This window comes from Acipenser ruthenus, chromosome 4 (genome assembly GCF_902713425.1).
Source record: "Acipenser ruthenus chromosome 4, fAciRut3.2 maternal haplotype, whole genome shotgun sequence".
Taxonomy (NCBI): Eukaryota; Metazoa; Chordata; class Actinopteri; order Acipenseriformes; family Acipenseridae; genus Acipenser; species Acipenser ruthenus.
The window spans coordinates 13,979,186-13,995,401 of record NC_081192.1 but is presented as its reverse complement, the minus strand read 5'-3'; the positions used below and the strand labels follow the sequence as shown (position 1 = coordinate 13,995,401).

General features: G+C 39.5%; 1 protein-coding gene across 4 annotated transcripts in view; it reads right to left on the bottom strand.

The window, feature by feature from the left end:
• LOC117400628 (ankyrin repeat domain-containing protein 12-like) overlaps positions 1-16,216 on the bottom strand; it is an 88,176-nt gene that overhangs the window by 14,031 nt on the left and 57,929 nt on the right. For 2 of the 4 annotated variants that reach the window (XM_059022042.1, XM_034000837.3), the window contains 4 exons: positions 8,879-8,992; positions 3,737-3,887; positions 936-1,004; positions 411-557 (listed from right to left, as the gene is read on the bottom strand). In XM_059022042.1, coding sequence (XP_058878025.1) covers positions 411-557; positions 936-1,004; positions 3,737-3,887; positions 8,879-8,938 — 427 coding nt within the window. In that variant the 5' untranslated portion in view covers positions 8,939-8,992. The remainder of the gene's footprint in view (positions 1-410; positions 558-935; positions 1,005-3,736; positions 3,888-8,878; positions 8,993-16,216) is intronic. The other 2 variants (XM_034000840.3, XM_059022043.1) reach the window with 2 other exon arrangements.

The window sequence follows — 16,216 nt, the reverse complement described above, 5'->3', positions numbered from 1 at the left end:
CAGAATTACATATTCATTTAAGGCTAAAGCGCAAATAAGAACTGCAACTGCAAAGCATTCGTTAAAATGATGCTAACAGTGTTGCGTTTGTTTAGTACATTTCACGCTACACTTCTGACTGGTTTGCATGTGGTTTGCAACTATTGCGACAGACACAACACTTTAGTACATCTACCCCTTGATCTTACCTTTTGATGAAAATCAATTAACGGTCGGAAAAATATGACCACAAAACACTGCTTTTTACAGCCCTGAGTAGATGACCAGACCTGCAATGATCTCAATTTCAGCCAACATGAAATTATTGAAAACCATTAGGAAAAACTCCAAATGTAGTTATAGCGGTTAACATAAATACATTTTTTAAGTATTCAGGGATTTTAGTAAAAAAACATTATGGTTGCTATAACCTGGACTGTTGTCTCTTGCTGTCATTTGCATGAGAAGCGCCATCTGCTTGCGTTCTGAAAGTGGATACCCAAACAGAATGCTGACTGGAGTTGACTTCTTGCTCCCCGTCTCCTTCTTGACTTTCTTCTTGTCTGGTCCATCTTTCTCTGCAAAAAAGAACAAATCAACATTTATGAACCTTTTAGTTAATTTAGGCCTCAGCTGTTCAAAAAACACTAAGGACCGCAGACTGCACTTACCGGAAACATGTCAACGGTTCTTTTGCAGTCAGTGTTCAGTAAAAACATTAAGACAGTGTGTGTTTTGCCAGATTACCACATTAGAAGTTAAAATAAACAATTAATAAAACATGACAAAAAAGAAGGGAGTCCCACCACAAGTTTAAACTAAATTCAGCCAACAACGTCAATATGAGAATTGTAAATACACCTGAAACTCTGGAAAAGCACAATATAAAACAGTGACCTTCTAGCAAGCAAGGGCACTATGGGATAGTAACAGTCGAAACTGGTAAACCATTTTACCTGAGTAAGTCCTGTAAGGAGGGATTACTCTTTCTCCCCAGGTTTCACTTGTGTGTCCTGGATCTGAATCTACAGTGCAAGCAGAAAGATTGGAAAAGGACGATAGCAGGGAAGGAAATGTACCACATACATAAAGCAGGCTGGGAACACTTACTGAAAATGGCAAGTTTGTCCGTAAACCATTTTCCCAGACTGCATAAAGGGAGAAGGACATCAGAAACAGAAATACATCACAGCATGACTTTTAGAATGGTTAAAACAAGTTTCAGCTGTACAGCGCCGAGGGGTGGGCCAGTATAACATTTCCATTGTATGATAAGTGTCAAAAAAATACCATGGTAATCTTAATATCAAGGTATAAATCAGGCAAGTTATAAAATGAAAACTTACTAAAAAAGGAGAAATACTATAAACTACTTTGAAAGTCTTAGTAATTTCCAAATATAAAACATAAAATGCAATTTTAGAAATCACACTTCCTTTCACAGAATGCTTTTCAACTTTGCCTACTTTATATTTCACTATGACCAAAAGCTGAAAAAAAGGCAAACCAATATTTGTTTTTTTATAGACAAATCAGAATTTTAAAACTAAAAAGAACACCCTAAAAGTTGTACAATAAATGTTATACTGCCACAGTATGCATTATTCATGTTGCTTATAATACAAACACTTACGAATATAGGTTATTATGAGAAGAGAATGATTATCAAAATACAGTCAATCATTTCACACTAAATTAAACTGACTATTTAATTTAATAGAGCTATGAATAAGATGATAAACGTTTTATTACTGTAGCTTTTATTAGTTAGCATTATAATAAAATCACAACGATGTGTCACTTACAGCGCAGATAGTCTTAAGTTACATGGCTAAACCTTTGTATCTTTACCTACATTTTCTTAAGCACTGAAGTGGTTTTTCAATGTTTTCTTGTGTTTGGAAAGTTATGTTTATGTTTCAGCTGCAATGATCAACACTCATACAGGGCTAATTTAGATTTTAACAGTGAAGCTAGGTGAGAAAGCTGAGCAGTGTTGTTTTGTAAAGGACGCTGAATAAAAAGAAGTTGTTCAAATGAAAACTACCGTTTCCTTCACTTTGTTCATAGGAACGAAACAGGAACATAGCATTAACCATTGTGTACCGTAATTGCAATATGTGCAGTGCAGCAAAACAGGAACATTATCAATACCATCAGGGGTGTGCAATTTGAGAAAAAAAATTGTCCAAGGGACAAAATGCTAGACAAATCTACTTGTCCTTCTTAAAAATCTACTTGCTTCCTCCCTGTCGCACAAAACACACACAAAAAAGTAGAATATAACTTGCAGGATTTTACTTTTTTTAAACAGAAAACATAATTCAGTCCAAACATACTTGCCAAAACTGAGTCCATCTCATTTTTTTGCATGACACATGGCAAAACAAAAATAATTAAACTTAAAAGATTCTAGATTAAAATGATTTTGAGTACATTTTAAAACATATTTTTTACATTCAAACTAGGTAATTGTAGGGTATACTTCATCATAGAATGGAAATGTTATTCACTTAATAATCTTCAGATTCTCAGCTGTTTAGAAAGGTATAATATGGTTTACTTTCAGTGGATATTTGTCCTGATACACAGGCCGAAAGTCACGTTATGCTAAACAGGTAGAATGGGTTAAGGATTGGTTTCTAAACTACATTACCCAGAAGACTGGCAATGGCACTTGTTTAATATGTTTTGGTTTCCTATATGGCCATTGGATAAAGAGAAATGATTTTGTTTCAGTGGGCGTTGCGCCGTCAATCTCACAGCATCCTGAGTTGTGAGAGACTGAGGGTACTCCGTGGAGAGTCGAGTCAGAATTCAGAGAAGGTATTCGTTTAGTAATAGTGCAATGCTATGGAGTAATTTCAAAGTTGTATTCATAATAATGAAGTCAATCTATATTTTTACAAACCTACTGCCAACCACCTGATTAAGTAGCTTTTAAAAAAATAAAAATAAAATTGCTAAACCGTTACATATAAAATACTTGAAAGGTTTTTGTAATTTTTATTATGTTAAATATTCTTCCTATAACTGGCGGTCAAACTTTACTGTAGACAAAGGCAATGTAATAGTATTGTTGCATTCATTTCAACACGTTTGTTACTGTGTGTGACTGAGGCTTTGTTAATTTAAAGGATATGTCTATGTGTGTACTCTGTATATTTGAGGTTTAGAGTTGCACACTATTATTTTTTCATTTTTATGTGTGAGACTTCTGCAGTTTAGAGTTTTCAGGACCTTGTATGACTCCCTCTACAGGATCTACAGGAGTTTTTCTAGCAACAGAACATTGTGACAAAAGAAGCAAAAGTTCTTGTCCGATGGGCAAAGTATAACGGTAAAACTCGTTGTCCCTCACACAAATCTTGTTGTCCTGGGCGCTGGGCGATATGAATTGCACACTTCTGACCATAATGTACCTAAATCTTAACAAACCGCAAAACCAGCATACCAACTCACCCCTACCTGGGATTCTGAGTTATGTGCATCATTAACCTTTGAACTGTCAAGTGTACATTCTGAAAGCACAAATTCTGCTAAACAGGACCATTGTTCTGCCAAATACAGACCACTACTAATAACAGTTTTTGTACTTATTTACATTTCTCATTTCAGATCTTCCCTCTGAAAAATAATGACACATTTTGAGTGATTCAACAGTGTCTGAAAATTACAATGGCTTGACACAAGAGGGCACTCCATGCAAATTCATCAAAAGCTGTTTTTTCTAGAGAGAGATGAGAAAGGTAAGCACCTGTATCCGAGTCTCTTTCCTCATTTCTGGTTGGACTGACAGTAAAAGGAAGCTTGCGTTTCATGGAAGACTTCTGCTTCAGCTCCTTCCCCAACAGTTCACTTCGGTTCAGCTTTGGAGTTTTACTGAATGCTGAAATCTTTTCCTTATTCTGAAAATACAAAACAAAATAAAAAAAAAAAAAACAGATAAACAACTTGACAAAACACAGAAAACAGTGAACACCTCTAAAGGGTTCAAACACAGGTACATTTAAACATTTAAATTATAAGACAAGTGATAATTTAGAGAACTAGCAACCTCTTATTCAAATGCATGATTTTTTATTAATTAAAAGTAAAATACATCATTTGATTTGAATAGATGCACTGCACTTAAAAAGAGTACATAAGGACCTTTTTATTTTATTGTTTTACATGTCCCCATGTGTTGCTACAACTGTTTACGTAAGGTGTGTGTATTGTTTTAAAGTTTAAATTTTGACCACTTTAAAACTTTTAAATTGCATTCTCTGCCTCAATATGGCTTCACATGTACCCGCATGGACCTCTCAGAACTACATTTCCCATCATCCTCCTGCTCACTGGTAAATCCATCTGTTTTACTATTTACTTTCAATACTTCTTGTGCATCATACGTGGGTTTTAATGTAACTTTAAAATTGCTGCTTTTGTATTATGTGTATACTAATTACTAATTACAAAACGAATAAAACAAAGTAAATGTATTATGTGTTTTACTAATTACTGTAATATAGGTTACATGAATTAAAGTTTTAAATAAATCCATAAATAAACATACATCTGATACAAAAATAAAAAAATAAATAAAAATAACAACAAAAAACAGTGGCCTAACTACTTTTTTAATGATAATTGAGAAAAGATGTACACAAAGACTGTGAGTTTTTTTATATAGGCCATTTTAGCTTAATATATCTTGGGATCTCAGACTTAAATGGATACAGTATGTCTAATAATTATTAGCATCATTGTTTAAAATACTGGATAACCCTTATAAATATAAATCTCTGGGTGTTATAAATATACTATATAGCATACTACAGTACATAGAGTTGCATACAGGAGGTGGGCATAATACTGAAGCCTTGGGTGTACATTATGAGGGAAGCAACCCATGGCTTCTCAGTCTAAATACAAATGTGCATGTTATATTTCCATTCTCATTGTCATTAACAATACATTGGAAAAATATATCTAATGCAGGTAGTATCACTAGAATTAGTGTTTTTCACCATCACTCTAAACTAGCTGTGGTGCTCTAACTGAGTTGCCCCCCTCACTATGCACACATACTAATATTAATATGCTGTTCTGCCCAAGGTTACAGGTCAATGTTAGTTTCAGTGGGGCAAGCAATAAGTAGACTAATACTTTTTAATACCCTTGCACAGGAAATGCTACATGGAGACCCGAGGCTTTACTTGCTCTTTCCACATTACTGTCAACCAGATTTCTAGATATGTATTTGTCCATCTGTGTGTATTTATTTCTTAGCAGACGCCCTTATCCAGGGTGTACTTATGTCACACTTGCATTAAACAGACCCCTCTATATTTTAAGCTAAATGCATTTCCTACCGAGCTATGCAGAGATGGATATCTCCAATACAAATTGCATAAATGGGATAACCTTTGATTCATATATATGAAAGATGCAATTTGGGTCTCGTATTTTCAAAATATGTGGTTGATCTGAACGTTGCTTTTCATTGCACTGATATATAGTCAGCACTCGGATATACAACATTCAGTCACGTTTTACCGTCCTTGTATTAAGAAATAAAACAATTCCCATTTTATATATATATATATATATACACACACACACACACACATACACATACATATACACACACACACACACAGTGCTGTGAAAAAGTATTTGCCCCCTCTGATTTTCTACATTTTTGCACATTTTTCACATTGTATTTGATCTGATTTTTTTGTGGGTTGTAGTAGAAAGAAAAAATGAGAGAAAAAATGACACCAAAGTTTGGTGCTTCTTTGGATCTTCCCAGGAGTGGCCGTCCTGTCAAAATATCTCCAAGAGCAAGGCGTAAAATCGTCCAGGAAATCACAAAGAACCCTAGAACAACATCCAGGGATCTGCAGGCCCCTCTCGCTTCGGCTAAGGTCAGTGTTCATGACTCCACCATCAGAAAGACACTGGGCAAAAATGGGATTCATGGCAGAGTAGCAAGGCGGAAACCATTGCTCACTAAGAAGAACATGAATGCTCGTCTCAAGTTTGCCAAAAAGCACCTGGATGATCCTCAAGAGTTATGGAACAATGTTCTATGGACAGATGAGTCAAAAGTGGAACTTTTTGGCCGACATGGGCCCCGTTATTTCTGGTGAAAACTAAACACTGCATTCCACAGTAAGAACCTCATACCAGCGGTCAAGCATGGTGGTGGTAGTGTCATGGTTTGGGGATGCTTTGCTGCATCAGGACCTGGACGCCTTGCCATCATTGAAGGAATCATGAATTCTGCTCTGTATCAGAGAATTCTACAGGAGAATGTCAGGCCATCCGTCCGTGAGCTGGAGCTGGAGCTGAAGCTGAAGCCAGAGCAGGACGACAATCTTGTATTCCTGGCAAACAGACTGTAAATAAATTGTGCACATTGAAGAAAACTGACTGTATATAGTGTGTGTTTCTTTGGAGTTTCAAAATTAACTGTACATAATGAATATTTAACAATATTCAATAATGTGATATTATAGCGGGTTGTGGTAAGTAAATCAATTTATTTGGAGGATGATGATGATGATGATGATGATGATGATGATGATGTTTTTGCTACCAAGGCATAATTACCGCTCACATTCAATTGTTGTGCACAAGCTTTTACTTAACAGCAATGACATTAAAATAATCACGTCACGGGGAGAGGAATGGAGTGAAAATGTATGTGAGCGGAGAATCATCGATATTTATTTGAATTATTCGATTTTGTGTGCCCTAATCGATTGCAATTTGGAGGCTTAACAGACAGCCCTAATATATGTAACAAAATGATTGCACTTACCCGTCACACACGATTTCCAACTCCGTCACCAGTTTTCTAATAAAATCTCTTCAATGTTACAATTTATTTGATTATACACAGCCCATGTTTTTTTTTCCTCGCATGCACATTGTGCAGTTACACAGCGCTTCCTCCAGTTTCACTTAAACAGATACTGTGATGTATTTTTTTTTTTTTAAATCTGTGATCTTTAGTTGCTTTTGTGAATTTTCATTTGTAAGTGAACTGTGATATTAGGGCCTTATTGAGCACTATATTCTGCAATTTTGAATACTGACTTTGGATACTGTTTTAATTCTGGAAACTTTCATTTTTTTAAAAAATATTTTGCTTAATTGCAACGCCTTTTACATTTTACACAATTCTGTGCATGGGTAACATTTTGATTTCATTTTGCTGTTGGGTCGGTAAAGGGGAATTTTACATACTGCTACAATACGTACCGGACTTAAAAGTATGCACTGTATTACAATCCATGTGTCCAGTCGTCTCTTTTGTCAAGTGATATTTTCAGAATCATATCGTTCTGAATTAAAATACTACTCCTGTTGAAAATATAGTACTGTACCAACAAAAATACAGTACATCTAAATGGAAGCATACTTATTTTAAAACAGTCCTTTCAGCTATGTATTTTTGACATTGTATCTTTTTTGTGTTCACTGAAGGTTGGAACGAGCCAAAATGAAATAGTCAGATGCACGTCACACTCTTTAACCGTCACTGAAGTCAATTTTATAGGGTCGGACGCATGAGTGCTGACTGTAATCCAATCACGTACCTTTACTAACAAGACAGTTACACAATAATTTTCTAAACTTACTGGGGCAGTTAAAATGTAATCAATTGAAGTAAATGTACATCACCTCAATAAATAGTGTAAAATTATAAAGGCAATTACATTATTTGTGCGTATGAAAAAATATTTTTAGTAATTTTATTTTGTAAAATCTACATGTGTAGTACCAATTAATATTGGTCTTTTCTCAATGCGAGGGGCAGGGAAGGAACTGGCTACAGTAGCTGCTCTCTTTAATTTGTCTAGTGCACCTTATACAGCACTCAATCTGGACTACAGCAGTTTTCTGTTTTATTACTAGCACAGTAGTTTTGGTGTCCATAAAATCTTCAGGCATTATAAATGGGTATCGAATTTGTGTTATTTTTCAACATCCGAATGCAAAGACTCGCTTAGTGAGTTCCGCTTCAGCTCTCCACACAGAAATGAGTATTCATGTTGGGGCATGTTTTATTCAAATGTGACCACAGGGAAGCAAGCAACATACATATGTGAACATAAATGGATTATCAAAAGAGGTCCTTTAGTGGCTGCATGTAGATCAAGCTGGGTCTTTTAATTCTCCTGCCTTCACTCCTTCCAAACAAGTTGTCTCTAGTGGAAGGGAGATAACTCCCACAATTAAACTAGTGCCTGTTGAATGTTGCCTTACTGGCGCACATCTTTTTATTTATGTGAACACCCAGTGTGGGTCAAGTGTTTTAATATTGATACTGGCAATGATAACCAAAAACACTTTAAATGGACACTGAATTAAAGGAAAGTATTCAAACTTAGTAAGTAGCAACGTTGGCGGACACAGGAACCATTACATAAAAAAAAAAAAAATTCTAATACAAATATGTTTGTAAGTTGCTCAAACTTTGTATTGGAACATTTTTAACTAAATGTACTAAATTATTACACTTCCATCAATAGAAGATCAAATTATTATTATTATTATTATTATTTATTTCTTAGCAGACGCCCTTATCCAAGGCGACTTACAATTGTTACAAGATATCTTTTTTTATTTTTTTTTTACATACAATTACCCATTTATACAGTTGGGTTTTTACTGGAGCAATCTAGGTAAAGTACCTTGCTCAAGGGTACAGCAGCAGTGTCCCCTACCAGGGATTGAACCCACGACCCTCCAATCAAGAGTCCAAAGCCCTAACCACTACTCCACACTGCTGCCCAAATGATATCAGATACAGTAATAGATCAAATGATATCAGATACAGTAATAAACCACACACTCCCCTAGAGTATACATTTTACCTCATAATAAATTAAAATCCTGTTACCTTCCTTCCAGATTGTTTCTCTACCATGGTGCCGTCCCTGTCAGTCCCAGGTTTGGCCATCTTACAGCTCTTAACTAGCTGCAGCACTTAGGCATCAGTCTTCTCATAATGCATCTGGATAAGTAAAGCATGAGGCTTGTGTTTAGTCAGAGATGCACAGCATCATCATCATGTTAAAAAGATAACAGCTTGGGAAATAAATGCATCTTGTTTTCAAAACAGTTAAAAGTAAAGCTATGTAGAGCTGTTAATATTTCTTTGTCATTTGCTTTTGATTTAAAAAAAAAAGTATTCACCATCCCACTGCTTGCATGCCAACAATACATTTCTGCAACCTTCAAAATAATAACCTTACATAGACGTGGGAAAAAAAAAAATCATTAGCAATAACATTAAACATATTATATATTAAGCACTCCACCGCATCCTTATGTTAATCCATTTTTACAACTCTTGCGCTGCTGTAATGCAGGCAGATCGTGTAAAAAAAAAAAAAAATAATAATTATATATAGGTTTTTCAGGTGGTATCCCTTATAAAAGTTTCCCATAATAAAAGCATAGCAAGTTGTAATAAAGCATAGTGAAAGTATTGCAAAGTATAGGTAAGCAATGTAAAGCCCAGATGTGGTATGCTAAAGCATTTTAAAAACATGGCAAAACATGGTAAACTATGGTAAATGCATAGTATAACCATGTGGAAAGCACCAGGAAATCTGCACAATTACAGTGCAAAAATACTGTGGTAAAATGTCATTAGGGATATAACCAGGAGGAAAATGATCTTGGCACAAATACTCAAGGCTCTCTGTGACACTGGTACCTGTGTTTGTTACACACATTGTAACGCAGTTTATTATTTCCTGTTATTGGGGGTAGATCACGTCAGTAATAGGCACACCCTATTGACCAGTCTTTGCGAGGGCTCGCTAGCAAGCCCCGCCCTGGGGGAGAAATTCTAAAAGCATATAGCTGCCTGCGAGGAGGAAGTCGCTCTCTTTGGACTGAGACACAACAGAGAGCAGATTGCTAACACTGCCCATCTACTATAAGCTTGCGAGCTGTCGCTGATTCGGGACTAACACCATTCCACTGAGCCTAGGTAGGACGTGTTGTCATTAAATACCATTCTTCTGGGATTACTATAATACGCAGGAGCCAATTACCCCATTCTGGAATTCATTTAGCATACATAGAAAGGAGACCCGGCTGTCGATTTTGTATGCAATATGATTATTTAAAAATAAAACAGTAACCATTATTGACTCTGAAGAACTTTTTGTGTTGAGAAACGAACCCTTAACAAAAGTGTGGTTACAACTGGCGCCCAAACGAGGGGCCTGCGTTTAATAGCGATCTGAGAAAATAAAAGCGAGAAGCAAGAAAAGAAAATAATATAAAAATACATTTGTTTGTTCATTAAAACTAACTTTGCTTGCTTCACTGGACAAAACCGCTGGTTAAAAATAAGAAAATAACCAATTCTTACCGTGTGTTGTGAAGTAAACACTTCCTGTATTTCAACTGACATGAATACGTCCAGTTCGGCCATGGAAAACGTTGCTAGTGTGCGAACAGTGGAATTGCTGCCTGCAGCGACCTCTGGTGGTGGCAGTATAGCAACTACTTGTCAAGCTAATCCCAAAGTCATTGAAAGCAAAGCAGCTGAGTTGGAACTGGCAATGTTAGATGAGGCACGAGAAGCCGACCCCCTTGCGAATTTAAAGGGGCAAAAGCATACTTACAATCAAGAAAACGAACCAAATTGTTCTTTTTTCAAAGATATGCTGCAATGTATTTTGGATAGAATGGAGAACCAAAATCAACAAATAAATAAGAATTTAGGGTCAGTGCAAAACGATCTCCATAAGGTTACCAATGGCCTTAATGACCTCCAAAACGTGCTTAGAAGAGAAGTTAGTGACATTGGGAAGACTACAGATGATCTTATGGCCCAAATGGCATCTTGTGAATGTGTTATTTCCAAGCATGATGTTGCTTTGGAGAATATGCAAGCTGACGTAGGCTACATGCAAAAAGGTCTTCAGGGAACACAGCAGGACGTAGATGCTTTGAACCAGAAGGTAGAGAACCTGCAAAGCAAGGTTGACTCTGCTGTGATTGGGGACCTGAGAAGCCTTCACCTAGAGGTCCGACACATTCAAGAGACCATGGCTTGTGGGGGTGACATGCCTAAACGACACACCCAGACCACAATGTCTCAGACTGAGAATGCTGTAGCTGATTCTCCTGCACTAAACCCCAGAGTTTCTGAGCTCCAATTCAGCACCCCTTTACCTCCATCACATGAAAGGTCTTCACTATCCACATCATGGTGCGCAAGCCCTGCACCATGGCTTCGTCCTCCATCTGTTATGCAGCCCCCTGAATATGGCAGTAAGGGAGGCCCCAAACCTCGTGAGTTTGTTGCTCTTTTAGAACGATACTTCCAAGCACAGTGTATTCCAGAGAACCAGTGGCTACTGCAGACTGATTTCCATTTTAAAGGGAGTGCACAGCAATGGTGGCGTTATAAACGGCAGCAGGTTCGCAGCTGGGAACAATTTAAGAAGGCGTTTCTGACCTACCATGAAGGTCTCATGAGCAGAGAACAGACACAAAGGGACCTGGAGGTCCGCCAGCACGCTGATGAGCCACTAGAAGCATTTGTCTGGAGAAAGTACGAACTACATTCTCAGATATACCCACAATGCTCTGAGGAGCAAGTGACTCAATATATTATTGGTCTCCTGCATCCTGATCTCAAAGTTTTAATGCGGTCAATGGAACTGAACACCCTTGAACAGCTAGTGCAGAGGGGCAAGACCTTACAACAAGACCTGAAGGAGGAGAGAGAGTATAAACGGCAGCAAAACTCCTTGTCAAAACCCCTTGCATTCAAAACTACCAACACCAGTGACAGACAGGAATCCCCTGAAGGGAAAGGCCAACAAAAAAAATATTACTCTGAAAAGTCTCAGTCCAGCATGGATGTTCAGTGTAGGTCATGCAATAAATTTGGACACTATCAGAGGAACTGCCCGAGGAAGTCCCAGCGTACCCCACCTGATAAAGTAACTGCTGCTGTTACTGGTATCTCTACAGGCACAGACAACCATCTGGACCAGGGAAACGTCAGAGGGGAGGCCGTGAAGCAGGAGCTGGGGCCTTCCTATTAGAACAGCATGCTCCTGCAGAAGGCGTGGCAGCAATGTATTCTGCCCACCAAGACCTACAGCACACATCTGAGCACTCAAGCAACGATCAAAACGTCCATGAAATCATGCGCTCATTCGAAGGCACCAATCTCTCTGCTTGGTCAAGATATGGAGGCCTGCCTCTCCTTGAGGTAGAAGTAGGTGGCCACAAGACTCAGGCATTGGTTGATACTGGAGCGACCAAATGTTTGATGTCCAGTGAACTAATGCGGAAACTTTCCATGCCACCCCACATGTTGTCAGCGTGGGAAGGGAACGATGTCACCTTGGCTACCGACATCAAGTGCTCACCCTTGGGGTTGTTGAAGGTTCGACTGAAGATGGTCGGAAGGTTATGGGAGGGAACGGTTTTAGTGATGGAAGATCTCACTTAATTCGTGAAACTGGATTGTTAATAGACCTCCAGCACATGAAGGTGTGGTATTCTAGCTCAGCCAAAGAGGTGCCTATCCCACTTACCAAGAAGACACAAGAACTTCCAGTGCTTGTGGCAGCGGGAGATTCTCCAGTTCTGGAAGCGGAAGGAACCACCTCCTTGCAAAATAGTAGCACAACAGGCTCATCCTCCAAGGAAAAGCACAGTCAGCTACAGGATGTACTGCAACGGTTCTCAGAAGTTTTAGGGGACCATATGGGCAGAAGTGACACTGTTCAACACCATATTACAACAAATGGATCCCCACCCTGTCGGCAGAGACCTTATCCATACAGCCCAGAGAAGCGAATGTCCATCCAGCAGCAAGTTGAAGAAATGCTGAAGTTAGGTGTGGTTGAGCCCTCTAAGTCACCCTGGGCATCTCCTGTAGTCATCGTTAAAAAGAAAGATGGCAGTGATCGCTTCTGCGTAGACTACAGGAGACTTAATCAGGCAACCCAAACAGATGCCTTTCCTATGGTGAACATGCGGGAGGTCCTTGACAGTCTTCATGGGGCAGTCTACTTCAGCACTCTAGACTTACGCTGTGGATATTGGCAGATAGCTATGTCACAAGACAGTCGGGAAGCGACCGCTTTCATTACACACATGGGACTGTACCAGTTCAAAGTCATGCCTTTCGGGCTAAAGAATGCTCCAGCCACGTTCCAGAGGCTTATGAATGAGGTACTTCGGGGACTAGTCCATCGCAATTGCTTTGCTTATCTTGATGACATTGTCATCTTCTCGTCAAGCTGGGAACGGCATCTCCAAGATCTAACTGAAGTATTGCAGCGACTCAAGGATCATGGACTCACCTGCAAGCTTGAGAAATGCGTGTTCGGTCAGAAAGAACTCAAATATCTAGGACACATTATTTCTGACAAAGGTGTAGCCCCTGACTCAAAGATGTTGGAAGCAATGAATCAGTATCCCAGACCAAGCAAACCAGAACATATTCGACAGTACTTGGGCATGTGTAACTGGTATGGAGGATTTATCGAGAGACTCTCTGACATTGCTGAGCCACTGACAAGACTGTTAAAGAAAAATACCTCTTGGAAGTGGAGTACAGAAGCAGAAGCAGCCTTCCAGCATCTTAAAGAAGAGCTACAGAGTGCTGTGCATTTGAGCTATCCAAACTTCCATAAGCCTTTTGTCCTTCAAACTGATGCCAGTAGTGTAGGACTAGGAGCAATCCTTTATCAGATGGAAGGGGAGAGAAAGTGCATCATTACGTATGCAAGCAAGCCACTCAATGCTACAGAGCGGTGTTACCATGCCACTGAAAGGGAGTGCCTAGCGGTGGTATGGGCTGTGAAGAAGTTTCGTCCTTTCCTTGATGGACGTCGCTTTACACTAGTCACTGATAACAGTGCACTGAAGTGGCTAGCCAGTATGAAAGATACCAGCAGTAAATTAGCACGATGGTCTTTACAGCTTCAGGAATTTGATTTTGAAGTGCAGCACTGTGCAGGAACTTCAAATCAAGCAGCAGATGCCTTGTCTCGGAACACTGTACTGGAAGACAGCTCTGATTATAGTTCTCTAGATGACAAGATGCTGCCTGAATTGCAGCTCCCACCGGAAGAAGCCATAACAGTCCTTGTCTCTACCGTAGTGGAGGGGAACCCTCCACGCCTTTTAAGCCGAGATATTGTTCAAGAGGAGCAAAAGAAGGATGGGTACCTGTTGCCTATCATTGAGTACCTCAGTCATGGAACTGTTCCCCCCTGCAAAGAGCAAGCAGCAAGAATCAGAGGTACTCACCGAAATTATGCACTTGTAGATGATGTCCTCTATCGAATGGATGGGGATCCTTACCGCACGGAATCAGAAGAGGATTGGAAGATGGTAATTCCTCATTCTCTCAAGCAGGAAGTGCTTAAGTTATTTCATGACTGTGAGACAGCTGCACATTTGGGGTTCCACAAGACGTTAAATCGTCTTCAGCAGCGGTACTTTTGGAGAGGCATGGTGCGAGATGTTGCAAACTATGTCAGAAGTTGTGACATCTGCCAAAAGGTCAAGCCAGACAACCAGAAACCAGTAGGTTTGATGGTACCTCAGAAGCCTGTCGAACCCTGGTATAAGATAGCTGTTGACCTCATGGGACCGCTGCCAAAGAGCTGCAGTGGAAATGAGTATCTTCTGGTTGCTGTGGATCAGTTTACTAAGTGGGTGGAATTATTTCCCATGCGTCGTGCTACAACAAAGAAAATCTTGGTTAAGCTGGAAAACGAAGTGTTCTGTCGCTGGGGTATACCGGCAATTATCTTATCTGATAATGGGCCTCAGTTTGCGTCCAAGGAATGGAAGAAAGCTTGCCTAAGATGGGGAATAAAACCTCAGTATACTTCTCCTTACCATCCTCAGGCCAATTGGACAGAGCGAATGAACCGCACAATCAAGATTATTCTTCAGTCGTATGTCCACCAAGATCAGTCCAGATGGGATGAGGACCTCGCAAAGTTTGGTCTTGCTATTCGTACAGCAGTACAAGACACCACTGGCTATAGCCCAGCACAGCTCAATCTTGGACGAGAGATAGCTCTCCCAATTGATCGTTCATTGGCCACTAACAAAGACCCAGTTGAAGAAGATCTAGGAGAGTATCAAGAAGCTCTCTATGAAAAACTACATCGATATTATGAAACAGCCAGAGATAACATTGCAAAAGCTCAACAAAAGCAGCAAAAGTATTATGACGGGAAGCGCAGACATGTAAAGTTCAATGATGGAGATCAGGTTCTTCTTCGTGCACACCCCGTCTCTTCAAAGGAACAACGATTCTCTGCAAAACTGTCTCAAAAGTGGGTTGGACCCTACAACATTGTAAAGGCTATTTCGCCACTCAACTACGAACTTTGTGATCCTGTCTCGGGTAACAATCTGGGAGTTCAACATGTACACAACTTGCGACCATTCAATCACAGAAAACTGGCTGGAGAAGAGACACGTTCCTCTGATGTAACAACTCTGAAACTAAAGGAGGGTGAACCGAAGATGCGCAGCCCCAAAAGGATTCAGGGTAGACCCTACAACCTGCGGAACCGGGCCAAACCGGTCCATAGGGCCCTTGCCGTGGGTTCTTGAAAAAAAAATTGCAGCCTGAAGTTTACTGTGCATTAGCATGACAGCACCATAAGGAGAAAACAATGAAAGGATAACCTGTCTACAAGGGACACTACAAACTGTTCAGTTATTTGTGTGTCACATATTTAGATTTTATGTTATTAATATTTAGCGTTCAGAATGTTATGCAATGTTTTGTGAACAGCCAAGGTCACTTGATGTAACTGTATTCTTAGAGTAACTGTGCACAGCCACCTTAGCGGAGGGGAGTTGTAACGCAGTTTATTATTTCCTGTTATTGGGGGTAGATCACGTCAGTAATAGGCACACCCTATTGACCAGTCTTTGCGAGGGCTCGCTAGCAAGCCCCGCCCTGGGGGAGAAATTCTAAAAGCATATAGCTGCCTGCGAGGAGGAAGTCGCTCTCTTTGGACTGAGACACAACAGAGAGCAGATTGCTAACACTGCCCATCTACTATAAGCTTGCGAGCTGTCGCTGATTCGGGACTAACACCATTCCACTGAGCCTAGGTAGGACGTGTTGTCATTAAATACCATTCTTCTGGGATTACTATAATACGCAGGAGCCAATTACCCCATTCTGGAATTCATTTAGCATACATAGAAAGGA